Source organism: Schistocerca gregaria, unplaced genomic scaffold (assembly GCF_023897955.1).
Source record: "Schistocerca gregaria isolate iqSchGreg1 unplaced genomic scaffold, iqSchGreg1.2 ptg000255l, whole genome shotgun sequence".
In the NCBI taxonomy this organism is placed as follows: Eukaryota; Metazoa; Arthropoda; class Insecta; order Orthoptera; family Acrididae; genus Schistocerca; species Schistocerca gregaria.
Window position 1 is genome coordinate 1,588,126 of NW_026061761.1, and position 27,084 is coordinate 1,615,209.

General features: G+C 40.8%; 1 protein-coding gene across 1 annotated transcript in view; it reads right to left on the reverse strand.

The window, feature by feature from the left end:
- The window catches only part of LOC126305112 (zinc finger protein 444-like), a gene marked incomplete at its 5' end in the record, with an annotated part of 31,772 nt that extends 15,058 nt beyond the window's left edge, over positions 1 to 16,714 (reverse strand). Inside the window, 2 exons of the mRNA XM_049992020.1 lie at positions 16,476 to 16,497; positions 16,701 to 16,714. Of these exons, the coding sequence (XP_049847977.1) occupies positions 16,476 to 16,497; positions 16,701 to 16,714 (36 nt within the window). The remainder of the gene's footprint in view (positions 1 to 16,475; positions 16,498 to 16,700) is intronic.
- Positions 16,715 to 27,084: the final 10,370 nt, after the last annotated feature.

Below are 27,084 nucleotides of genomic sequence, written 5' to 3' on the forward strand. Positions count from 1 at the left end.
TAACTTGATAGATAAAAAAAGCTACTTGCCAAGTGGTGGCAGAACACACACGCTTAAAGGATTATAATTAGGTTAGCTTTCGGAGCCAGTGGCTCCTTCTTCAGGCAGAAGGTTGAAGGGGAAGAAAGAGGATTGAAGGGCAATGAAGAGGCATGTAGGAGGACTGGAGAGGTCTAGGGAAAGGGGTAGGTTTTGGGAAAGTCACTCAGAACCTTATTCCAGTGGAGAACTATGGGATGATAAGGAAAGACTGAATTTTGCATCTTTTAGTGTGTGTTTTGTGGCCGTTTGGTGAGTAGATTTTTTTTATCTATCCTATCATCTTATTTCCATAAAAATTTTACAGACAGGCAACTCCTCAAAATAGATGTCTCACGCGCTTTGATCAAGAGTCGATAGACTGCTCACCACATTTCGATGTAGACACCAAATATCATTTCATCGTGCATCACATGAATTGCAGTAACTGAATTAACTGTCTGATTAGTGTTATGTAAGCAACTACGTCTATTCAGTAATAAGTTTTTAACTGTCAGCATTGTAGCCAAAGAATTGTTCACTGCAGTACGTTTTCGCATGTTGTGTAATGGCCTCCATATGTGCTGCAATGGCTACCCGAGAAAGTGCCTGTTTTCAGAAGATGGACTATTGCACATTTAAGGATAAATGGATCGACATAAGATTAGGATCCAAATCTACATCTACATCTACATGGTTACCCTTTAATTGACACTTAAGTGCCTGACAAATGGTTCATCGAACCATTTTCATACTACTTCTCTACCATTCCATTCTCGAATTGCGTGTGCGAAAAAGTAACACCTAAATCTTTCCGTTCGAGCTCTGACTTCTCTTACTTTATTGTGAAGATCACTTCTCTCTACGTATGGGGGCCGCAAGAAAAGAGAAAGTTGCCAATTGAAATTTCTTAAATAGATCTCGCCGCAAAGAAAACCACCTTTGTTTCAGTGACTGCCACCCCAACTCACGTATCATATCAGTGAGACTCACCCCTATTGCACGATAACACGAAATGGGCTGCCCTTCTTTACACTTTTTAGATATCCTCCATCAATCCTACCTGGTAAGGAACCCATACTGCGCAGCAATATTCCAGCAGAGGACAGACAGTTGTAATGTAGGCTGTCTCTTTAGTGGGTTTGTCACATCTTCTAAGTGTTCTGCCAACAAATCGCAGTCTTTGTTTCACCTTTCCCACAATATTTTCTATTTGGTCTTTCTAATTTGAGTTGCTAGTAATTGTAATTCCTAGGTATTTAGTCGAATTAACAGCCCTTAGATTTGTGTGATTTATCATATACCCAAAATTCATCGGGTTTCTTTTAGTACCCATATGGATGGCCTCGCATTTGTCTTTTTTTATTGCCAATTGTCACTTCTCGTACCATACAGAAATTCTCGCTAGATCATTTTGTAACTGGAATGGACTGTCTGATGATTTTACTAGACGGTAAATTACAGCTTCATCTGCAAACAATCAAAGGGGACTGCTAAGATTATCACCTAGATCATTTACATAAGTCAGGAACAGCAGAGGGTCTATGACACTACCTTGCAGAACGCCAGATGTCACTTCTGTTCTACTCGATGATTTACTGTCTATCACTACAAACTGTAACCTCTCTGAGAGGAAATCATGAATCCAGTCACACAACTGAGATAATACTCCATATGCACGCAATCTGATTAATAGTCACTTGTGAGGAACGGTATCAAAAGCCTTCTGGAAATCTAGGAATATGGAATTGATCTGAGATCCCTTGTCGTTGTTGTCGTCGTCTTCAGTCCTGAGACTGGTCTGATGCAGCTCTCCATGCTACTCTATCCAAGGCAAGTTTCATTATCTCCCAATACTTACTGCAACCTACATCCTTCTGAATCTGCTTAGTGTATTCATCCCGTGGTGTCCCTCTATGATTTTTACCCTCCATACTGCCCTCCAATAGTAAATTTGTGATCCCTCGGTGCCTCAGAACATGTCCTATCAACCGATCCCTTCTTCTAGTCAAGTTGTGCCACAAACTTCTCTTCTCCCCAGTCCTATTCAATACCTCCTCTTTAGTTATATGACCTACACATCTAATCTTCAGCATTCTTCTGTAGCACCACATTTCAAAAGCTTTTATTCTCTTCTTGTCCAAACTATTTATTGTCTATTTTTCACTTCCATACATGGCTACACTCCATACAAATACTTTCAGAAACGACTTCCTGACACTTAAATCTATACTCAATGTTCACAAATTTCTCTTTTTCAGAAACACTTTCCTTGCCATTCCCAGTCTACATTTTATATCCTCTCTACTTCAACCATCATGTTATTCTGCTCCCCAAATAGCAAAATTCCTTTACTACTTTAAGTGTCTCATTTCCTAATCTAATTCACTCAGCATCACACAATTTAATTCGACTACATTCCATTAACTTCGTTTTGCATTTGTTGATGTTAGTCTTATATCCTCCTTTCAAGACACTGTCCATTTCGTTCAACTGCTCTTCCAAGTCCTTTGCTGTCTCTGACAGAATTACGTCATTGGCGAACCTCAAAGTTTTTGTTTCTTCTCCATCGATTTTAATACCTACTACGAATTTTCCTTTTGTTTCCTTTACTGCTTGCTCAATATACAGATTGAATAACATCGGGGAGAGGCTACAACCCTGTCTCACTCCTTTCCCAACCACTGCTTCCCTTTCATGCCCCTTGACTCTTATAACTGCCATCTGGTTTCTGTACAAATTGTAAATAGCCTTTCGCTCCCTGTATTTTACCCCTGCCACCTTCAGAATTTGAAAAAGAGTATTCCAGTCAACATTGTCAAAAGCTTTCTCTAAGTCTACAAATGCTAGAAATGTAGGTTTGCACTTCCTTAATCTAGCTCCTAAGATAAGTCGTAGGGTCAGTATTGCCTCACCTGTTGTTGTTGTTTGATGCAGCTCTCCATGCTACTCTGTCCTGTGCAAGCTTCTTCATCTCCCTGTACCTCCTGCAACCTACATCCTTCTGAATCTGCTTAGTGTATTCATCTCTTGGTCTCCATCTACGATTTTTACCCTCCACGCTGCCCTCCAATGCTAAATTTGTGATCCCTTGGTGCCTCAGGACATGTCCTACCAACCGTTCCTCCTTCTAGTCAAGTTGTGCCACAAACTCCTCTTCTCCCCAATCCTATTCAATAAGTCCTCATTAGTTACGTGATCTATCCACCTTATCTTCAGCATTCTTCTGTAGCACCACATTTCAAAAGCTTTTATTCTCTTCTTGTCCAAACTAGTTATCGTCTATGTTGCACTTCCAAACATGGCTACACTCCATACAAATACTTTCACAAACGACTTCCTGATACATAAATCTATATTCGATGTTAACAAATTTCTCTTCTTCAGAAACGCTTTCCTTGCCATTGCCAGTCTACATTTTATATCCTCTCTACTTCGACCATCATCAGTTATTTTGCTCTCCAAATAGCAAAACTCCTTTACTACTTTAAGTGTCTCATTTCCTAATCGAATTCTCTCAGCATCACCCGATTTAATTGGACTACATTCCATTATCCTCGTTTTGCTTTTGTTGATGTTCATCTTATATCCTCCTTTCAAGACACTGTCCATTCCATTCAACTGCTCCTCCAGGTCCTTTGCTGTCTCTGACAGAATTACAATGTCATTGGCAAACCTCAAAGTTTTTACTTCGTCTCCATGAATTTTAATACCTACTCCAAATTTTTCTTTAGTTTCCTTTACTACTTGCTCAATATACAGATTGAATAACATCGGGGAGAGGCTACAACCCTGTCTCACTTCTTTCCCAACCACTGCTTCCCTTTCATGCCCCTCAACTCTTATGATTGCCATCTGGTTTCTGTACAAATTGTAAATTGCCTTTTCGCTCCCGGTATTTTAACCCTGCCACCTTCAGAATTTGAAAGAGAGTATTCCAGTCAACATTGTCAAAAGCTTTCTCCAAGTCTGCAAATGCTATAAATGTAGGTTTGCCTTTTCTTAATCTTTCTTCTAAGATAAGTCATAAGGTCAGTATTGCCTCACGTGTTCCAACATTTCTACGGAATCCAAACCGATCCTCCCCGAGGTCCGCATCAACCAGTTTTTCCATTCGTCTGTAAAGGATTCGCGTTAGTATTTTGCAGCTGTGACTTATTAAACTGATAGTTTGGTAATTTTCACATGTGTCAACACCTGTTTTCTTTGGGATTGGAATTATTATATTCTTCTTGAAGTCTGAGGATGTTTCACTTGTTTCATACATCTTGCTCACCAGATGGTAGAGTTTTATCAGGACTGGCTCTCCCAAGGCAGTCAGTAGTTCCAATGGAATGTTATCTACTCCGGGGGCCTTGTTTTGACTCAGGTCTTTCAGTGTTCTGTCAAACTCTACACGCAGTATCGTATCTCCCATTTTGTCTTCATCTACATCCTCTTCCATTTCCATAATATTGTCTTCAAGTACATCGCCCTTGTATAAACCCTCTATATACTCCTTCCACCTTTCTGCCTTCCTTTCTTTGCTTAGAACTGGGTTTCCATCTGAGCTCTTGATATTCATATAAGTGCTTCTCTTATCTCCAAAGGTCTCTTTAATTTTCCTGTAGGCAGTATCTATCTTACCCCTAGTGAGATAAGCTTCTACATCCTTACATTTGTCCTCTAGCCATCCCTGCTTAGCCATTTTGCACATCCTGCCGATATCATTTTTGAGCCGTTTGTATTCCTTTTTGCCTGTTTCATTTACTGCATTTTTATATTTTCTCCTTTCATCAATTAAATTCAATATTTCTTTTGTTACCCAAGGATTTCTAGCAGCCCTCGTCTTTTTACCTACTTGATCCTCTGCTGCCTTCACCACTTCATCCCTCAGAGCTACCCATTCTTCTTCTACTGTATTTCTTCCCCCATTCCTGTCAATTGTTCCCTTATGTTCTCCTTGAAACTCTGTACAACCTCTGGTTCTTTCAGCTTATCCAGATTCCATGTCCTTAAATTCCCACCTTTTTGCAGTTTCTTCAGTTTTAATCTACAGGTCATGACCAATAGATTGTGGTCCGAGTCCACATCAGCCCCTGGAAATGTCTTACGATTTAAAACCTGTTTCCTAAATCTCTGTCTTACCATTATATAATCTATCTGAAAACTGTCAGTATCTCCAGGCTTCTTCCATGTATACAACCTTCTTTTATGATTCTTGAACCAAGTGTTAGCTATGATTAATTTATGCTCTGTGCAAAATTCTAACAGATGGCTTCCTTTTTCATTTCTTAGCCCCAATCCATATTCACCCACTATGTTTCCTTCTCTCCCTTTTCCTACTGACGAATTCCAGTCACCCATGACTATTAAATTTTTGTCTCCCTTCACTACCTGAATAATTTCTTTTATTTCATCATACATTTCATCAATTTCTTCTTCATCTGCAGAGCTAGTTGGCATATAAACTTGTACTACTGTAGTAGGCATGGGCTTTGTGTCTATCTTGGCCACAATAATGCGTTCACTATGCTGTTTGAAGTAGCTTACCCGCACTCCTATTTTTTTTATTCATTATTAAACCTACTCCTGCATAACCCCTATTTGATTTTGTATTTATAACCCTGTATTCACCTGACCAAAGGTCTTGTTCCACCTGCCACCAAACTTACTAATTCCCACTATATCTAACTTTAACCTATCCATTTCCCTTTTTAAATTTTCTAACCTACCTGCCCGATTAAGGGATCTAACATTCCACGCTCCGATCTGTAGAACGCCAGTTTTCTTTCTCCTGATAACGACGTCCTCCTGAGTAGTCCCCGCCCAGAGATCCGAATGGTGGACTATTTTACCTCTGGAATATTTTACCCAAGAGGACGCCATCATCATTTAATCATACAGTAAAGCTGCATGTCCTCGGGAAAAGATTGTGAGGATAATGAAAAATGCTAACAGCCGAAAATCATGCAAACCATTCTTTAAAGAACTGGGGATTCTATTCCTACCATGTATCTATATACTAGAAGTTGTGATGTTCCTAAGAAAAGCATGCTAAAAAATGGAAATGTATTTATTCAAAATAAATCTGTACATGAACACCATACAAGGGCAAATAGTGACATACACAGACATCATTGTTATACCACACTGTGCACATTTGTTTAATGAGCTGGCAAGTAACCTGAAGGCCATAAACAAAATCCATAGCTTTAAAAAATCTGTCACATCATATCTCTTGGAAAACTGTTTTTACTCTGTAACACAGTACCTTGAAAAATAAGTTAATTTTGGTTGAAACAATATAAAAATGTAATGTAACAATATAGAAATATAAAAATGTAACAATTTATAAATTCCAATCCCAAAGAAAGCAGGTGCTGACAGATGTGAAAATTACCGAACTATCAGTTTAATAAGCCACGGCTGGAAAATACTAACGCGAATTCTTTACAGATGAATGGAAAAACTGGTAGATGCAGACCTCGGGGAAGATCAGTTTGGATTCCGTAGAAATGTTGGAACACGTGAGGCAATACTGACCTTACGACTTATCTTAGAAGAAAGATTAAGAAAAGGCAAACCTACGTTTCTAGCATTTGTAGACTTAGAGAAAGCTTTTGACAATGTTGACTGGAATACTCTTTTTCAAATTCTAAAGGTGGCAGGGGTAAAATACAGGGAGCGAAAGGCTATTTATAATTTGTACAGAAACCAGATGGCAGTAATAAGAGTCGAGGGGCATGAAAGGGAAGCAGTGGTTGGGAAAGGAGTGAGACAGGGTTGTAGCCTCTCCCCGATGTTATTCAATCTGTATATTGAGCAAGCAGTAAAGGAAACAAAAGAAAAATTTGGAGTAGGTATTAAAATTCATGGAGACGAAGTAAAAACTTTGAGGTTCGCCGATGACATTGTAATTCTGTCAGAGACGGCAAAGGACTTGGAAGAGCAGTTGAATGGAATGGACAGTGTCTTGAAAGGAGGATATAAGATGAACATCAACAAAAGCAAAACGAGGATAATGGAATGTAGTCAAATTAAATCGGGTGATGCTGAGGGAATTAGATTAGGAAATGAGACACTTAAAGTAGTAAAGGAGTTTTGCTATTTAGGAAGTAAAATAACTGATGATGGTCAAAGTAGAGAGGATATAAAATGTAGACTGGCAATGGCAAGGAAAGCGTTTCTGAAGAAGAGAAATTTGTTAACATCGAATATAGATTTATGTATCAGGAAGTCGTTTCTGAAAGTATTTGTTTGGAGTGTAGCCATGTATGGAAGTGAAACATGGACGATAACTAGTTTGGACAAGAAGAGAATAGAAGCTTTCGAAATGTGGTGCTACAGAAGAATACTGAAGATAAGGTGGATAGATCACGTAACTAATGAGGAGGTATTGAGTAGGATTGGGGAGAAGAGAAGTTTGTGGCACAACTTGACTAGAAGAAGGGATCGGTTGGTAGGACATGTTTTGAGGCATCAAGGGATCACAAATTTAGCATTGGAGGGCAGCGTGGAGGGTAAAAATCGTAGAGGGAGACCGAGAGATGAGTACACTAAGCAGATTCAGAAGGATGTAGGTTGCAGTAGGTACTGGGAGATGAAGCAGCTTGCACAGGATAGAGTAGCATGGAGAGCTGCATCAAACCAGTCTCAGGACTGAAGACAACAACAACAACAATGTATACAATCAATGTAACAGTATATTAATGTAATGTCATTTTGTCCAACATCTAAGGTACAGTATATGTACCACAAAGATTCAGGACGTAAATAAATTAAAAAATAAAATAAATAAATAAATAAATAGTTTCCCCTTGCTTTCAGCCATTCGCAGTACCAGCACAGCAAGGCCGTTTTGGTTAATGTTGCAAGGCCAGATCAGTCAATCATCCAGACTGTTGCCCCTGCAACTACTGAAAAGGCTGCTGCCCCTCTTCAGGAACCACATGTTTGTCTGGCCTCTCAACAGATACCCCTCCGTTGTGGTTGCACCTACGGTACGGCCATCTGTCTAACTGAGGCAAGCAAGCCTCCCCACCAACGGCAAGGTCCATGGTTCATGGGGGGAGGTGAGATACCTTGTCGATAGCATTCATTACTTCGTGGGAATAAAGAGCTAGCTGTGTTGCACAAGAACAATATTTTCTGAATACGTGTTGGTTATGTATCAAAAAATCATTTTCTTCGAGGTGATTCATAATATTCGAATACAGTATATGCTCCAAAGTCCTACTGCAAGTTGAGTTCAGTGATCATGGTCTGTAATTCAATGGTTTGCTCCTATTTTCTTTTCTTTTCTTTTCTTTTCTTTTTTTAAATATTGATGTGATTTGTGCTACTTTCCAGTCTTTAGGAACAGACCTTTCGTCAAGTGACCTGTTGTATATGATTGCTAAGAAAGGCATTATTGTGTCTGCATACTTGGAAGCAACCTGATTGGCATACCATCTGGACCGGAAGACTTGCCTTTCTTAAGTGATTTGAGTTGGTTCGCAACACCTAAGATATCTGCTTTTACGTCACTTATGCTAACAGCTGTTCTGGTTTTGAATTCTGGAATATTTACTTCATCTTCTTTCGTGAAGGTATTACGGAAAACTGTATTTAGTAACTCCGCTTTAGTGGCACCATCATCGGTTACATTTCCATCGCTATCGCGCAGTGAAGGTATTGACTGTATTTTGGCACTTGTGTACTTTACATACGACCAGAACCTCTTTGGGTTTTCTACCATATTTAGAGGCAATGTTTCATTGTGGAAACTGTTAAAAGCATCTCGCGTTGACGTCTGCACTAAATTTCGAGCTTCCATGAAACTTAGCCAATCTTGGGGATTTTGCGTTCTTCTGAATTTGGCATGCTTTCTTCGTTCCTTCTGCAACCGTGTTCTGACGTGTTTTTTGTACCATGGTGGATCAACCCTGTCTCTTATTAACTTATGTGGCATGAATCTATCTATTGCTGTCGATACTGTATCTTTGAATTTGAGCAATATCTGGTCTACACTTACATAATTAGCTTGGAAGGAATGGAGACTCTCTCTTAGGAAGACATCAAGCGAATTTTTATCTGCTGTTTTAAGTAGATGTATTTTGCATTTATTTTTAGTGGTTTTGGTTGATATGGTTTTGAGCCTCACTACAATGACCTTGTGATCACTTATCTCTGTATCCATCATAACGCTCTCTTTTAGATCAGGATTATTTTTGGCTAAGAGGTCAAGTGTGTTTTCGCAACCATTTACAATTTGTGTGGGCTCATGAACTAATTGTTCAAAGTAATTCTCAGAGAAAGCGTTTAGTACAATTTCGGAAGATGTTTTCTGTCTACCACCGGCTTTGAACATGTATTTTCCCCAACAAATCGAGGGTAGATTGAAGTTTCCACCAATTATAGCTGTATGAGTGGGATACTTATTTGTAACGAGATTCAAGTTTTCTTTGAACCGTTCAGCTATTATATCATCTGAGGGGTGGGGGGTCAGTAGAAGGAGCCAATAATTATTTTGGTATGGCTGTTGATTATAACTACCCATAGTAATTTGAAGGAACTATCTATTTCAACTTCACTACAAGATAAACTACTACCAACAGACACAAACACACCACCACCTACTTTATTTAATCTATCCTTTCTGAACACGGTTTGCGCCTCTATAAAAATTGCGGCATAATTTATCTCCGGCCTTAGCCAACTTTCTGTTCCTACAATGATTTCAGCTTCAGTGCTTTCTATCAGCATCAGCTACAACAGTTTACAACTGCAATACATACTGTTGGTTGGTCGATTCTTGTCGTTTATTTGCCCTGTACACTTTGAGACTGGGGCCCTTTTTGATTTTTCCCGAGACTGTCTAACCTAAAAAACCGCCCTGTCCATGACACACAGCCCTGCTACCCGTGTAGCTGCCTCCTGTGTGTAGTGGACACCTGACCTATTCAGTAGAACCCGAAAGCCCACCACCCTGTGGCGCAAGTTGAGGAATCTGCAGCCTACACGGTCGCAGAACCGTGTGAGCCTCTGATTCAGACCCTCCACTCAGCTCTGTACCAAAGGCCCGCAACCAGTCCTGTCAATCATGCTGCCGATGGTGAGCTCTGCCTTCATCTTGCTTGCAAGACTGGCAGTCTTCACTATCTCAGGTAGCCGCCAGCAACCAGAGAGAATCTCTTCCGATCCATAGCGACACATGTCATCAGTGCCGACATGAGCCACCACCTACAGTTGGCTGCACCCTGTACCCTTGATGACATCCGGAAGGACCCTTTCCACATCTCCGATGACTCCCCCCCGTATGCATATGGAGTCCTTAGCTGCCATATCCCTAATGGGGCCCATCACCCCCCTAACATTGGAGCTCCCAATGGAAAGCAATCCCGCCCTCTGCACTTGTCCAGTCCTCTCAGGAAGACCGGCCATTGCCGCAACAGGCAAGGCCACCCTTGATGGCTCAGAAGTACTTTCAGTACAGGATTTTGGCTCCGAAAAGACACAGGACACATGTGGGCTGAGCCCTGGTAGCCACAAGTGCACTGTCTGGTGCAGTGTAATGCACAACAGGGTGACAGACCCATTTTTCTCCATAGAGAAAATAGGTAATGAAAAATGTTTGCCTGGACAAGCTTTGACAGTTTCTGCCACAGCAAAGCTAAGAGTAGCCATTCAACATCTTTATGCAGAATAGTTCACGACCATACTGAAGTTTGAATGTGAGAGGTGTGTCGAAAGACACGTTTCCTGAGTCAGACTGATCATGATGGTCCCGTGGCACACAGCCATTGCTCTCCGAATGTCACGCCACTAAAATCCTTCTTTGTAATTATACTGAGGATTGTGTGTACAGTGAATTGCACTGCTAGCCTCCATGCACAAACTTTGGGAGATGCTTAACTTTTTACAACAAACCATAATACTTTATCTCTAATAGTTTCCCAGTTATGAGTTTGTAAAATGATAGTTGGAATTTAAAGATAGCCTTTATACAGCAATAGCAGGCATGGAAACGTTTTTTTTACTCCATTTGTCAGACTATATTCCATGTCAGAAGATTACAGTTATGCTGAAATTTGCCTTCCAGTGATTGCTTCAGCAGAAAAAAAGTTATATCTTTTTTGTAGAGCAGCTGAGATTGTTGGGATAACTGCATCTCAGCCACATGATTAATTTTCACTGGAATAATTTTTGAAACTAATACTTTAAATGGACAGCATAGCCCAAGGACGCACTCTCCTTCATTAGCACTTCAAGGGCTGCTGTTTGCTCGCCTTCTTTTGTTATTTCCAGCCTCTCCCAGGAAGACGTTCCCTTTGTCACTTAGCTCTGCTGGTTCCACCTTTGGCATATGCAATTCATAAACATTTTTCTAAGTTTCCTTTTGTCTACATCTACAGCCATAATCCGCAAGTCACCTGACGGAGGGTACTTTGAGTATCTCTATCGTTTCTCCCTTCTATTCCAGTCTCGTATTGTTCTTCGGAAGAAAGATTGTTGGTATGCCTCTGTGTGGGCTCTAATCTCTCTGATTTTATCCTCATGGTCTCTTCGCATGATATACGTAGGAGGGAGCAATATAATGATTGACTACTCGGTGAAGGTATGTTCTTGAAACATCGACAAAAGCTCGTACCAAGCTACTGAGGGTCTCTCCTGTAAAGTCTCCCACTGGAGTTTATCTATCATCTCCGTAACACTTTCGCGATTGCTAAATGATCCTGTAACGAAGCATGCTGCTCTCCATTGGATCTTCTCTATCTCTTCTATCAACCCTATCTGGTATGGATCCCACACTGATGAGCAATATTCAAGCAGTGGGCGAACAAGTGTGTTGTAACCTACTTTCTTTGTTTTCGGATTGCATTTCCTTAGAATTCTTCCAATTAATCTCAGTCTGGTATCTGCTTTACCAACGATCAACTTTATATGATCATTCCATTTTAAATCACTCCTAATGCCTGCACCCAGATAATTTATGGAATTAACTGCTTCCAGTTGCTGACCTGCTGTATTGTAGTTAAATGATATAGGATCTTTCTTTCTATGTATTTGCAACACATTCACTTGTCTACATCGAGATTCAATTGCCATTCCCTGCACCATGCGTCAATTCGCTGCAGATCCTCCTGCATTTCAGTACAATTTTCCATTGTTACAACCTCTCGATATACCACAGCATCATCCGCAAAAAGCCTCAGTGAACTTCCGATGTTATCCACAATCTCATTATGTATATTGTGAATAGCAATGGTCCTACGACACTCCCCTGCGGCACACCTGAAATCACTCTTACTTCGGAAGACTTCTCTCCATTGAGAATGACATGCTGCATTATGTTCTCTAGGTACTCTTCAATCCAATCACACAAATGGTCTGATAGTACATATACTCTTACTTGGTTCATTAAACGACTGTGGGGAACTCTATCGAACGCCTTGCGGAAGTCAAGAAACACGGCATCTATCTGGGACCCCGTGTCTATGGCCCTCTGAGTCTCGTGGACAAATTGCGCGAGCTCGGTTTCACATGATCGTCTTTTTCGAAACCCATGCTGCTTCCTACAGAGTACATTTCTAGTCTCCAGAAAAGTCATTATACTCGAATTTAATACATGTTCCAAAATTCTACAACTGATCGACGTTAGAGATATAGGTCTAGAGTTCAGCACATCTGTCTGACGTCTCTTCTTGAAAACGGGGATGACCTGTGCCCTTTTCCAATCTGTTGGAATGCTACACTCTTGTAGAGACCTATGGTACACCGCTGCAAGAAAGGGGGGGGGGGGGGGGGGAGGCATGTTCCATTGCGTACTCTGTGTAAAATCGAACTGGTATCCCATCAGGTCTAGTGGCCTTTCCTCTTTTGAGCGATTTTAATTGTTTCTCTATCGCTCTGTCATCTGTTTCGATATCCACCATTCTGTCATCTGTGCGACAATCTAGAGAAGGAACTACAGTCCAGTCTTCTTCTGTGAAACAGCTTTGGAAAAAGACATTCCCTGTTGCTTCATAACCTGGGTTGTGAGTAACTAAATCCACTTTCCCTTCTTCCCTTTCTTTCCCCTCTCTCCTCCATGATGAAGGAACATTTATTCCGAAAGCTAGGAACTTACATTTTCGTTTTTTTTTTTTTTTTTTTTTTTCGTCTGTACTGAGCTGAGGTAAGTACTGGCCAGCCCCTCTATCTCTTTGTTAGTAATTGTTTCACATCTTTATATGAGATTTTCCATTAATTAGATAAATTTTAATTTAAAACTCGGAATGCACAAATATGTAATGTATTGCTGACTTGTCACTATTTTTTACTGCCTACAGAATTATTTCAAATATGAAATGTCAAATCACAAGCCGCAACATTCGACATATTCCAGACACGGGCCACACTACATTCGTGACGCCTATCAATTCATCACTACAGGTGGTCCCCTCTGATTGTGGGGCCTTTTTATTTTCATTTATTTATTTTTCTAACACACATAGGCCTAAACAGTATTAGCAGCTGGATCAAACTGTAAGGACCTGAGACAGACAAACACAGTGAAGAGGTGGAATGAACAATTAGTACAACCAATTCCTTTAAGGCACCACTCACTAAAAGCTTCACAGACAACAAGCAGCCACGGTTGAAAATTAAACCTTCTTCGTCACATCAATACGGCTATACTGTATCTGCTGAAACCTCAGATAGCTCAGATAAGAAACACACATCGAAGCGTAAGTGGTAAAACTGACACAGGGTTTCATTACAGCAAGTGCAAAGTGGTGTGAGGGTGCCACTTACCAGTTGACTGAGGACAGTACACAGTCCCACTAAAATTATGTCTTTGGGGGCAAGTGTATTTTGCCCAAAATATACAGAGGTGTGTAATTTCCTCCAGCTCATTCCCACAGGGAGATGACCCATGTTCGTGCCCAGTACTACATACCTGTATATATCTGTACCGAGATGGAATGAGGGGACAGTAATTATAAGACTTAAGTAATAACGGTGTAGCAGTACCACGTTCAGCCTCATTCCCTGAGACACCGACACCTCCGGGAACCCACAAAGACGACAGACTGGCATGAGGTTGGAGGCGTTCCTGATGTTTAGTACTACAGGGTAGTACCAAAGGGTGGTATGTAAGGCTGCCTACCGACTTTCAGAGGATCAAATTCGTGACTCTTCCATTACACCTCGAGTTCAGTTCTTGACTTCTCCAAAATGTGGTTGATACAGCGACAATAACATTTTTGTCATTGAACCTTAAATCAGTTGAAATTAAAACTGAATTGAATCATTCTTATATCCCTTAAAACACATGTCAATACGAATAATGTAACTATGTATGACTTGTAACAATATTATGAAAATGAAAGTTGCTACTCACTATATAGCAGGGATGCTGAGTCGCAGATTGGCACAACAAAAAGACTGTTACAAGTAAAGCTTTCAGCCCATAAGGCAATCACCAAAAATAGATCACACACACACACACACACACACACACACACACGACTGCAGTCTAAGGCAACTGTAGCCACACTGTGAGCAGCAGCACCAATGCATGATGGGAGTGGCGACTTGGTGGAGGTAAGGAGGAAGCTGGGGCAGGGAGGGGAAGAGATAGTAGTGTAGGGGTGGCGGACAGTGCAGTGCTGCTAGGAAGTGCGCAGGGATGAGGTGGAGACGGTAGGGCAACATTGTGCAGCTTCGAGGTTAGACAGAGAGCATGGGAGATCTGGGGAGAGGAGATAGCGGAAAAGGAGTGAAGTAAAACGACTGGGTGCAATGGTGCAATGAGGGCTGTATAGTGCTGGAATGCGAACAGGGAAGCTGCATGGGTGAGGACAATGATTAACGGAGGTTGAGGCCAGGAGGGTTATGGGAACATAGGTTATATTGCAGAAAAAGTTCCCACCTGCACAATTCAGAAAATCTGGTACTGGTGGGAAGGATCCATATGGCACAGGCTGTGAAGCAGTCATTGAAATGAAGGGTATTATGTTTGGCAGCGTGCTGAGCAACCATGTGGTCCACTTGTTTCTCTGCCACAGTTTGTCGATAGCCATTCGTGCGGACAGACAGCTTGTTGGTTGCCGTGCCCACATAGAATGCTGCCCAGTGGTTGAATTTAGCTTTTAGATCTCATGATTGGTTTCACAGGTAGTTCTGTGTTTAATGGGATAGGTGATGTTTGTAATGGGACTGGAGTAGGTGGTGATGAGATGATGTATGGGACAGGTGTTGCATCTACATCTATAACAGATGTATGAGCCATGAGGTAAGCGGTTGGGAGCAGGGATTGTGTAGGAATGAACAAGTATATTGTGTAGGTTCGGTGGATGGCGGTATAGAACTGTGGGAGGGGTGGGAAGGATAGTGGGCACCATATTTCTCATTTCAAGTCATGATGAGAGGTAGTTGAAACTGTAGCAAAGAATGTAATTCAGTTGCTCCAGTCCCAAGTAGTACGAGTTACGAGGAAAATGCTCCTCCATGGCCGGATGGTGGGACTTTGGAAGACTGGAAAGGTAATGCATGGGAGATTTGTTTTTATACAATATTGGGAGGATAATTACGGTCTGTGAAGGTTTCAGTGAGACCCTCTGTGTACTTCAAGAGGGACAACTTATCACTGCAAATGCAGTGACCATAGATGGCTAGGCTGTATGGAAGGTGCTTCTTGATATGGAATGGGTGGCAGATGTCGAAGTGAAGGTAGCTGGTGGTTAACAGCTTTGATGTGGATGGAGGTACTGATGTAGTCATTTTTGAGGCAGAGATCAACATCTAGGAAGGTAGCCTGTTGGGTTAAGTAGGACCAGGTGAAGCAAAAGTAAGAGAATTTGTTGAGGTTTCAGAGGAATGTTGGATAGGGTGTACTCACTCTCGATTCAGATCACAAAGATGTCATCAATGAATCTGAGCCAGGTGAGAGGCTAAGGATTCTGGGTGTATAGGAAGGATTTCTCTTGATGACCCATGAATAGGTTGGCATAGGATGGTGCCATGCAGGTGCCCATAGCCATACTGTGGATTTGTTTGTAGGTAATGCCTTCAAAGGAGAATTAATTGTGCATGAGGATATAGTTCGTCATGGCGACTAGGAAGGAAGTTGTCAATTTGGAATCCATTGGGCTTTGGTAAAGGTAGTGTTCAATAGCAATAAGGCCATGGGCATTAGGGATGTTAGTGTAAAGGGAGGAAGCATCAATAGTGACAAGCAGGGTACTATATGGTAAACGAACAGGAACTGTGGAGAGCGAGTGGGCGAAATGGTTGGTATCTTTTATATAGGAGTGTAAGTTCTGGGTAACTGGTTGAAGTTATTGGTCTACGAGAGCAGAGTTTCTCTCAGTGGGGCAGAGTAACTGGCCACAATGGGGCATCCTGGGTGGTTGGGTTTATGGACTTAAGGAAGGAGAGAGTGGTAGGAGTGAGCAGAGAGATGGACTCTGGTAAGATGCTCTGGGATGGGCCTAAAGTATTTGAGTAGTGACTGGAGATCCTGCTGGATTTCTGGAATGGGGTCACTGTGGCAAGGTTTGCAGGTGGAAATATCTGACAGCTGGTGGAGTCCTCCTGCCAGGTAATCCTGGCGGTGCAAAATAACAGGGATGGAGCCTTTGTCCTCAGATAGGATTATAAGGTCAGGATGAGTTTTTAGATGGTGGACTGCATTTCTTTCTGCAGATGTAAGGTTAGTTTGTATGTTGAGGGACATGGTGAATGATGGTGAGGTAAGGTTCGAGGTTAAGAAATTCTGGAAAGTTAACAGGGGGTGGTTTGGGGGCAGTGGGGATGGATCACAGTTGGATAGAGGGGTGAACTGAGTTAGGCAGGGTTCAACATAGGTGTTTGGTTGGGTCTGATTGGTAGGCTTGGCGGCAAGAAAGTTTTTCTACTGTAGGGACTAGGAGAAGGAGTGCAGGTCTTTAACAAGTCCTTCATGATTGAATTTGGGAGTGGGGCAAAAGGTGAGACCTTTGGAAGGCACTGTTATTTCTGTGAGGCTAAGGGTTCTGGAGGAAAGGTTGATGGCAGTGTTTCAGGTCTGTTTAGGTTCTGGATGGTGTGTGGTGGTGGTAGGGAGTTTTGGAGGGTGGGATGAATGGAGTAGGTCTGCAAGACATGGTTTATCAGCTATGAGGGGATGAGGAACAGATTTGAAGGTGGTTGTAAAGGTGGTGGACAGTGGTACTGCAAGGCAGGAATAGGAAGTGAGCAAGTTGGAGAAGTTATTGAGGTGCCATTGCATCTAGTCTTTTCACTTCTCTCCTTTTCCACTACCGCTTCTCCCCTGTCCTTCAACTAACCGCCTGATTCAGCATAGCTGCCTAACCCTCTCCACCTCGTCGCTGTGTGCTCCCTAGCAGCATTGCACTGATCACCACCCCCTTCCCACTACAGCCTCCTCATTACCCCCACCCAGTCGCCACTCCCATCATGCACTCGTGCTGCTGCTTGCAGTCATTTGTGTGTGAGTTGCATTTGAGTGTGTGTGTGTATTTGATGAAGGCCTCATGGGTTGAAAACTTTGTGTGTAACATCTCCACTATTTGGGTAGTAGCAACTTTCCTTTTCATAATATTGTTATATTCCATTGTGCACTTTCCATTGTTTGATTTATGTATGACATCATTCACCAAATGCTATAAAAACATTTAATTCTCTTCTAGCTTGGGTTATGGCTATTTTCAGATGTATTTACCCCGAGCCAATCCGGCAATACTTTGCAATTACCAAATATGTACTGGATTCATATACATTCCCTAGTCTCCTCCTTCCATCTCTCCTTTTTGTCCCCATCCCTCTGCGACCTCCTTTCCCTTCTCTCCTGATCCCAAGCCATACTTATTTAAATTGCAAACAAAACCTTCACTCGGAAATGAAGTCACTTAAAATGAATGGGTCAATCAGCTGGGATCATTAACCCTTTCACTGAAGTGGACGTGTATAAATGTCCTGCACCACCATTCCTCAAGTGCTGTAAACACGTATAAGCGCGCCACTCAGGTTTCCCTCTGCTGCTACTGTCGTTTGTACACATCCCGAGCCACCGACCTCTCACTGTCGCAGATGAATTTACTCCCATACCTCTGCAAATAAAAAAGTTTCAAGTATATACGGCCTGAAATCAACTGCACACAAAGTCTTACTTAATTTGATGCTGTGTGTCAGAAATCAAATTTAGTCCTGTATCGAGCAAAGATGTATAAGACGTGCAAAACTAAATTTTTTAATGTATAGTTTTCTTAAAAATGGACAATAAGTATTTTCCAGCATCCGGAACACTGTATCGGCATTTGACAAGAACCCACAACAGAGCCACAATCAGCAGGAATGCAAAGTGTATATCCATAGTAGAATAAAGGTTAAAATAAGGGGTGAAGGGGAGACCTTTCCAGGTGATGGATCTGTGAGGATGGTAGTTTCAATGACAGTTTTTCTCGTAGTTTTAATCTGTGAACAGGTAGAACTGCAAAGTTTCGGATGCGACGACCTTCCACTACTCTCCTAAAAGTGACTGCGACAAAGGAAACAAAACAGTACATTGTTGTGTATATAATTTATGTATAAGATTATGTGTTAGGTGAAAGAATATATGTGAGAGGAACAAGTAGTATAATGGTTTAAATTTCCTGATTTCTAAGTTAAAACTGACTGTGAGAAACAAAATGATACAGCACATTTTCACAGTGCAGCAATTTTTTTTCTTGCATTTGGTTGTACCAGAAAATCTATACATCTATACTGATTGAATGTGTGTGTGTGTGTTGAAGTAAAACTACCAAAGATTTTTGCTAACGACATTATCCCTTTATAAATTAAATATGTATTACATATGTTTAAAAATATATAGCCAATGTCTCTCACAATGTTTATACACACACATCGTATAAAAATTTGAAATAAATTAGTCAATAACTTTGATATTTTTGTCAACATCATTTCATGTTTACACATTATTTATTTACCGTACATATTTAACAAAACATGTAGCATATGTGTGTCCAGATGTTTATTAGAGTATCATGTAAAAGTTGAAGTAATTCAGTCAAGAATTTTTCAAGCTTTTTGCTAACACCATTTCACCTTACATAATATATATACATTTATATATCTCCTATATTAAAGAAATGTGTAGCCTATGTCTGTCTGAATGTTTGAAATTTGAAATAAACTGATCAAGAACTTTTGAGATTTTGGCTAACAACTTTTCCCCATTTGGTATTAGATACGTATTTATATATTATACATATACGGTATTTCAAAAATTATATAGCCTGTGTAGAAATACAGATGGTTCAATTTTGAATGGTGACAAAACAATATGTAGAAGATGGCTGAACACTTTGATGAACTGTTGAATGATGGTATAGGTTGAGAACCAAGGAACCTTACCCTCAGTAAATACAAGGAACTCTGAAACTGGGGAACTAGTAGCAACTGCTGAGGAAGTGGAGGCAGCCATAAAGAAGCTGAAGAATAATTTTTCAATGTGCTCTAACCACAGGGGAATTAGTCTATTATCTGCAGCATGTAAAATGTTTTGCAACATCCTTTTGAAAAGGCTTACAACTCATGCTGAAACCGTTATTGGTGACTATCAATGTTGGTTTCATCAAGGAAGATCTACTATCGATCAGGTATTCACGGTATAGCAAATGCTAGCAAAATGTAAATGCTTTGGGGTTGATTCATTTCGCCTCTTTATAGGCTTCAGATTGGCATATGACAGTACTGACACAAGAGCAATGGCAAAGTTAGATATTTGTAATAAATTGATTGCCTTTTTGAAAGCTGCTATGGAAAGCACCCAGAGTAAAATTAAAACACAGGAGAAGTTACAGTGTACTATGACCACAAAAAATGATGTTAATCTAGATTCGAAAAATGTTACAACAGAGGCGGGCATCAATACAAAGAGGGACTATCCTGTGAAAATCAGTTCATGTGCTGGGATATGCAAATGATACTGGTATAATTGCAAGAATGCCGAGAGCACTGAAAAAAGCCTCTATAAGGCTTGAAAGTGCTGCTATAGAGATGAACCTACAGATAAAAGAAGCAAAAAGTTATTGTTGTTGTTGTAGTCTTCAGTCCTGAGACTGGTTTCATGCAGCTCTCCATGCTACTCTATTCTGTGCAAGCTTCTTCATCTCCCAGTACCTACTGCAACCTACATCCCTCTGAATATGCTTAGTGTATTCATCTCTTGGTCTCCCTCTACCGTTTTTACCCTCCACACTGCCCTCCAATACCAAATTGGTGATCCCTTGATGCCCCAACACATGTCCTACCAACCGATCCCTTCTTCTAGTCAAGTTGTGCCACAAACGTCTCTTCTCCCCAATCCTATTCAATACTTCCTCATTAGTTATGCATTTTACCCATCTAATCTTCAGCATTCTTCTGTAGCACCACATTTCAAATGCTTCTATTCTCTTCTTGTCCAAACTAGTTATCGTCCATGTTTCACTTCCATACATGGCTACACTCCATACAAATACTTTCAGAAATGACTTCCTGACACTTAAATCTATACTCGTTGTTAACAAATTTCTCTTCTTCAGAAATGCTTTCCTTGCCATTGCCAGTCTACATTTTATATTCTCTCTACTTCGACCATCATCAGTTATTTTGCTCCCCAAATAGCAAAACTCCTTTACTACTTTAATTGTCTCAGTTCCTAATCTAATTCCCTCAGCATCACCCGACTTTTTTCGACTACATTCCATTATCCTCGTTTTGCTTTTTTGATGTTCATCTTATACCCTCCTTTCAAGACACTGTCCATTCCATTCAATTGCTCTTCCAAGTCATTTGCTGTCTCTGACAGAATTACAATGTCATCGGCGAACATCAAAGTTTATATTTCTTCTCCATGGATTTTAGTACCTACTCCGAATTTTTCTTTTGTTTCCTTCACTGCTGAGCTCAATATACAGATTGAATATCATCATGGAGAGGCTACAACTCTGTCTCACCCCTTTCCCAACCACTGCTTCCCTTTCATGTCCCTCGAGTCTTATGACTGCCATATTGTTTCTGTACAAATTGTAAACAGCCTTTCACTCCCTGTATTTTACCCCTGCCACATTCAGAAGTTGAAAGAGCATATTCCAGTCAACATTGTCAAAAGCTTTCTCTAAGTCTACAAATGCTAGAAATGTAGGTTTGCCTTTCCTTAATCTAGCTTCTAAGATAAGTCATAGGGCCAGTATTGCCTCATGTGTCTCATCATTTCTATGGAATCCAAACTGATCTTCCCCAAGGTCAGCTTCTACTAGTTTTTCCATTTGTCTGTAAAGAATCTGCGTTAGTATTTTGCAGCCGTGACTTATTAAATTGATAGTTTTGTAATTTTCACATTTGTCAACGCCTGCTTTCTTTGGGATTGGAATTATTGAAACTGGTTTGTATAATTTTGATGTCATTATTGCTTACCTTAAATTACAAGGAAACTCTAAGAACAATGTCAGTTCTGAAATCCTAAAATGAAAATTGTCCACCAGCAAGTGCTACAGTGGCTCCAGAAAACATCTGAAATCTAAGTTTCTGTTCGGAAAAATTGAAGTTACGATATGTAAAGTTATAGTAAGGGCAGTGCTAACATATAGTGTTGAAACAAAGGCATTAAAAAATTTGATGAAAAGCAAATCGATATATTTGAAAAAAAAAAAAGATTTCCATGAACTGTTTTGTATTTTCTTATTTCATCGATCAACATAGGTAGTAGTTCTGTCACCCATCGTTTCTCTGCAGTTACCTTCTTTCTACCTACAGTGTGTTTTTCTTTCCAACTTCTGTCACTGCCCTTTTCAGAGATGTACATTCCTCTTCAACTGCACTGCCTACAGAGCTATTACTCATTGCCATGTCTATAGCCTTAGAGAACTTCAAATGTATCTCATCATTCCTTAGTACTCCCGAATCCCACATCTTTGTACACTGATTCTTCCTCACTAATGTCTTAAACCTCGGCTTACTCTTCATCACTACTGCAGTATGAATGAGTGTGTATCTGCTCATGGGTACACATTGCAATCCAGTACCTGATTTTGGAATCTCTGCTTGACCATGATGTAATCTAACTGAAATCTTCCCATTTAATCCATCCTTTTCTTGAACAGAGTATTGTATGTTCCTAGCTGAAATTTATTACAGAGCTCAATTAGTCTTTCTCCTCTCTCATTCCTTGTCCCACGGCCATACTCTCCTGTTATTTTTTTCTGCTTCTTTCCCTACAACTGCATTCCAATGCCCCATGACTATTAGATTCTCATCTCCCTTTACATACTGTATCACCCTTTCAGTATCCTCATACTTTCTCTATCTCTTCACCTTCAACTTCAGCTTGTGACGTCAGCAATATATGAGGGTTGGAACTTTACTAGTGGCAAATATTTATTTACAGCTCGTACAAAATAGATACGTAAAAAATAGTTACATGTTTCAAAGTTTTACTGACTTTCAAAGTATGCACCAGCATAACCCGTTGCCAGTGATGTGGAAGTCACAGGTTACTTTTAGCAGTGCCAGTTGTGTTGACAGTTCTAGTGGCAAGGTCTATTGCCCCACGAATTTGTAGCAGTTGTGAAGCAAATGCCGTGAAGTGTTTCCTTCAGTTTAGACATACAGTGCAAGCTTTTACTGATTTGTTTGAATGATGGGGCTGGAAGTGCTATGCCGCCTACTGCACTCCCCTGAATTAAGCTCTCGTGAGTTCAACTTGATTTCTAAACTGAAGGAAACACTTCATGGCTTTGCTTCATAACTGCTACAAGTTCGTCGGGCAATAGACCACGCCGCTCCAACTGCCAACACAACTGGCACTGCTAAGAGTATCCTACCACATCAACATCGCTGGCAACGAGTAATACACAATGCTGGTGACTACTTTGAATGTCAGTAAAACTTTGAACACACATCTATTTTGTATGAGCTGTAAATAAATATTTGCCACTATAGTTCCAACCATCATACCTCAACTATCATTGTTGGTGTTGGTATGTTGTTGATTCTGATAAGAACAACCTAATCATTGAACTATTCACAGTAACATACTCTCTGCCCTACCTCCCTATTCATAACAATCCCTACTGCCGCTATACCATTTTCTTCTGCTACTGACTTTACTCTATTCTCATCTGACCAGAAATCCTTGTCTTCTTTCATTTCCACTTGACTGACCCCTACTGTATCTAGATTTAGCCTCTGCATTTCCCTTTTTGGATTTCTTAGCTTCCCTACCATATTCAAACTTCTGACATTCCAGGCCCCAACTTGCAGAACATTATCCTTTCATCAGTTATTCAATGTTTTTCTCACGGTCACCCCCACCTCGGTAGTCCCCTCCTGGAGATCCGAATGGGGGACTAATCCGGGATCTTTTGCCAATGGAGAGATCATCATGACACTTTTTTCAATTACAGGCCATATGTCCTGTGAATACACGTTGTGTGCCTTTAATGCAGTGTTTTCCATTGCCTTTTGCATCCTCATGGTGCCTGTCATTGCCGATTATTCCACCTTTGAGGGCAGTTTCCCACCCCAAGAACAAGAGAGTGTACTGAACCTCTATCTGTTCTGCCCTCTTTGACAAAGACATTGGCAGAATGAAGGTGATTTATTATGCCAGATGTCTTCGGCTGCCAATGGCGATTATTAATCAAAATATAAGCGGTGGCATGTTTTGAACCCATGACGCATTGATTACTAATCAAAGACACTACCCCTGACAACAGGTACTGCTTCCTCCCGCTTGTTGTTGTTGTGGTCTTCAGTCCTGAGACTGGTTTGGTGCAGCTCTCCATGCTACTCTATCTTGTGCAAGCTTCTTCATCTCCCAGTACCTACTGCAACCTACATCCTTCTGAATCTGCTTAGTGTAGTCATCTCTTGGTCTCCCTCTACGATTTTTACCTTCCCCGCTGCCCTCTAATACTAAATTGGTGATCCCTTGATGCCTCAGAACATGTCCTACCAACCGATCCCTTCTTCTGGTCAAGTTGTGCCACAAACTTCTCTTCTCTCCAATCCTATTCAATACTTCCTCATTAGTTATATGATCTACCCATCTAATCTTCAGCATTCTTCTGTAGCACCACATTTCGAAAGCTTCTATTCTCTTCTTGTCCAAACTAGTTATCGTCCATGTTTCACTTCCATACATGGCTACACTCCATACAAATACTTTCAGAAATGACTTCCTGACACTTAAATCTATACTCGATGTTAACAAATTTCTCTTCTTCAGAAACGCTTTCCTTGCCATTGCCAGTCTACATTTTATATCCTCTCTACTTTGACCATCATCAGTTATTTTGCTCTCCAAATAGCAAAACTCCTTTACTACTTTAATTGTCTCAGTTCCTAATCTAATTCCCTCAGCATCACCCGACTTTATTCGACTACATTCCATTATCCTCGTTTTGCTTTTGTTGATGTTCATCTTATATCCTCCTTTCAAGACACTATCCATTCCGTTCAACTGCTCTTCCAAGTCCTTTGCTGTCTCTGACAGAATTACGATGTCATTGGTGAACCTCAACATTTTTATTTCTTCTCCATGGATTTTAATACCTACTCTGAATTTTTCTTTTGTTTCCTTCACTGCTTGCTCAATATACAGATTGAATAACATCGGGGAGAGGATACAACCCTGTCTCACTCCTTTCCCAACCACTGCTTCCCTTTCATGCCCCTCGACTCTTATAACTGCCATCTGGTTTCTGTACAAATTGTAAATAGCCTTTCGCTCCCTGTATTTTCCCCCTCCGCCATCAGAATTTGAAAGAGAGTATTGCAGTCAACATTGTCAAAAGCTTTATCTATGTCTACAAATGCTAGAAACGTAGGTTTGATTTTTCTTAATCTAGCTTCTAAAATAAGTTGTAGGGTCAGTATTGCCTTACGTGTTCCAGTATTTCTACGGAATCCAAACTGATCTTCCCCGAGGTCGGCTACTACAAGTTTTTCCATTCGTCTGTAAAGAATTCGCGTTAGTGTTTTTCAGCTGTGACTTATTAAACTGATAGTTTTGTAATTTTCACGCCTGTCAACACATGCTTTCTTTGGGATTGGAATTATTATATTCTTCTTGAAGTCTGAGGGTATTTCGCCTGTCTCATACATCTTGCTCACCAGACGGTAGAGTTTTGTCAGGACTGGCTCTCCCAAGGCCGTCAGTAGTTCCAATGGAATGTTGTCTACTCCGGGGGCTTTGTTTTGACTCAGATCTTTCAGTGCTCTGTCAAACTCTTCACACAGTATCGTATCTCCCATTTCATCTTCATCTACATCCTCTTCCATTTCCATAATATTATCCTCAAGTACATCGCCCTTGTATAGGCCCTCTATATACTCCTTCCACCTTTCTGCTTTCCCTTCTTTGCTTAGAACTGGGTTTCCATCTGAGCTCTTGATGTTCATACAAGTGGTTCTCTTCTTTCCAAAGGTCTCTTTAATTTTCCTGTAGGCAGTATGTATCTTACCCCTAGTGAGAAAGCCTCTACATCCTTACATTTGTCCTCTAGCCATCCCTGCTTAGCCATTTTGCTCTTCCTGTCAGTCTCATTTTTGAGACGTCTGTGTTCCTTTTTGCCTGCTTCATTTACTGCATTTTTATATTTTCTCCTTTCATCAATGAAATTCAATATTTCTTCTGTTACCCAAGGATTTCTAGCAGCCCTCGTCTTTTTACCTACTTGATCCTCTGCTGCCTTCACTACTTCATCCCTCAGAGCTACCCATTCTTCTTCTACTGTATTTCTTTCCACCATTCCTGTCAATTGCTCCCTTATGCTCTCCTGAAACTCTGTACAACCTCTGGTTCTTTTAGTTTATCCAGGTCCCATCTCCTTAAATTCCCACCTTTTTGCAGTTTCTTTAGTTTTAATCTACAGGTCTTAACCAATAGATTGTGGTCAGAGTCCACATCTGCCCCTGGAAATGTCTTAAAATTTAAAACCTGGTTCCTAAATCTCTGTCTTACCATTATATAATCTATCTGAAACTTGTCAGTATTTCCAGGCTTTTTCCATGTATACAGCCTTCTTTTATGGTTCTTGAACCAAGTGTTAGCTATGATTAAGTTGTGCTCTGTGCAAAATTCTACCAGGCGGCTTCCTCTTTCATTTCTTTGCTCCAGTCCATATTCACCTACTACGTTTCCTTCTCTCCATTTTCCTACTACCGAATTCCAGTCACGCTGACTATTAAATTTTCGTCACCCTTCACTATCTGAATAATTTCTTTTATTTGATCATACTTTTCTTCAATTTCTTCGTCATCTGCAGAGCTAGTTGGCATATAAACTTGGACTACAGTAGTAGGTGTGGGCTTCGTATCTATCTTGGCCACAATAATGCGTTCACTATGCTGTTTGTAGTAGCTTACCTGCAGTCCTATTTTCCTATTCATTATTAAACCTACTCCTGCATTACCCCAATTTGATTATGTGTTTATAACCCTGTAGTCACCTGCATGCCCTCGGGAAAGATTACGGCCATAGTTTCCACTTGTTTTCATCCGTTCGCAGTACCAGCACAGCAAGGCCATTCTGGTTATTGTTACAAGGCCAGATCAGTCAATCATCCAGACTGTTGCCCCTGCAACTACTGAAAAGGCTGCTGCCTTTCTTCAGGAACCACACATTGGTCTGGCCTCTCAACAGATACCCCTCCGTTGTGGTTGCACCTACGGTACGGCTATCTGTATGGCTGAGGCACGCAAGCCTCCCCACCAACGGCAAGGTCCATGGTTCATGGGGGGAGGTCCTCTCGCTTATGGCCTCTTATCTGTCATTTTGTTATACATTCCATGACTTGCTAAACATCTCAGAGTTTTCTACTTTGGGTTTCAGCCAGCTCTCGGTCCCAAGAATAACTGGGCACAAGAACTTTCCTGGAAGGTAGTAAATTGGTGGTCCTTATATGAATATTTCAACAGTTTAATCATAACAATGTGTCTTTATTCTGAACTCCGTTAGACCCTTACTGCATATCCACTGACAAGTTTTTAGCAGATCACCGGAAACTTCTGCCTAGATGAAAAAAAATCCTCATGTGCACTCCACAAGTACTCTGCTACCTTAGTAGC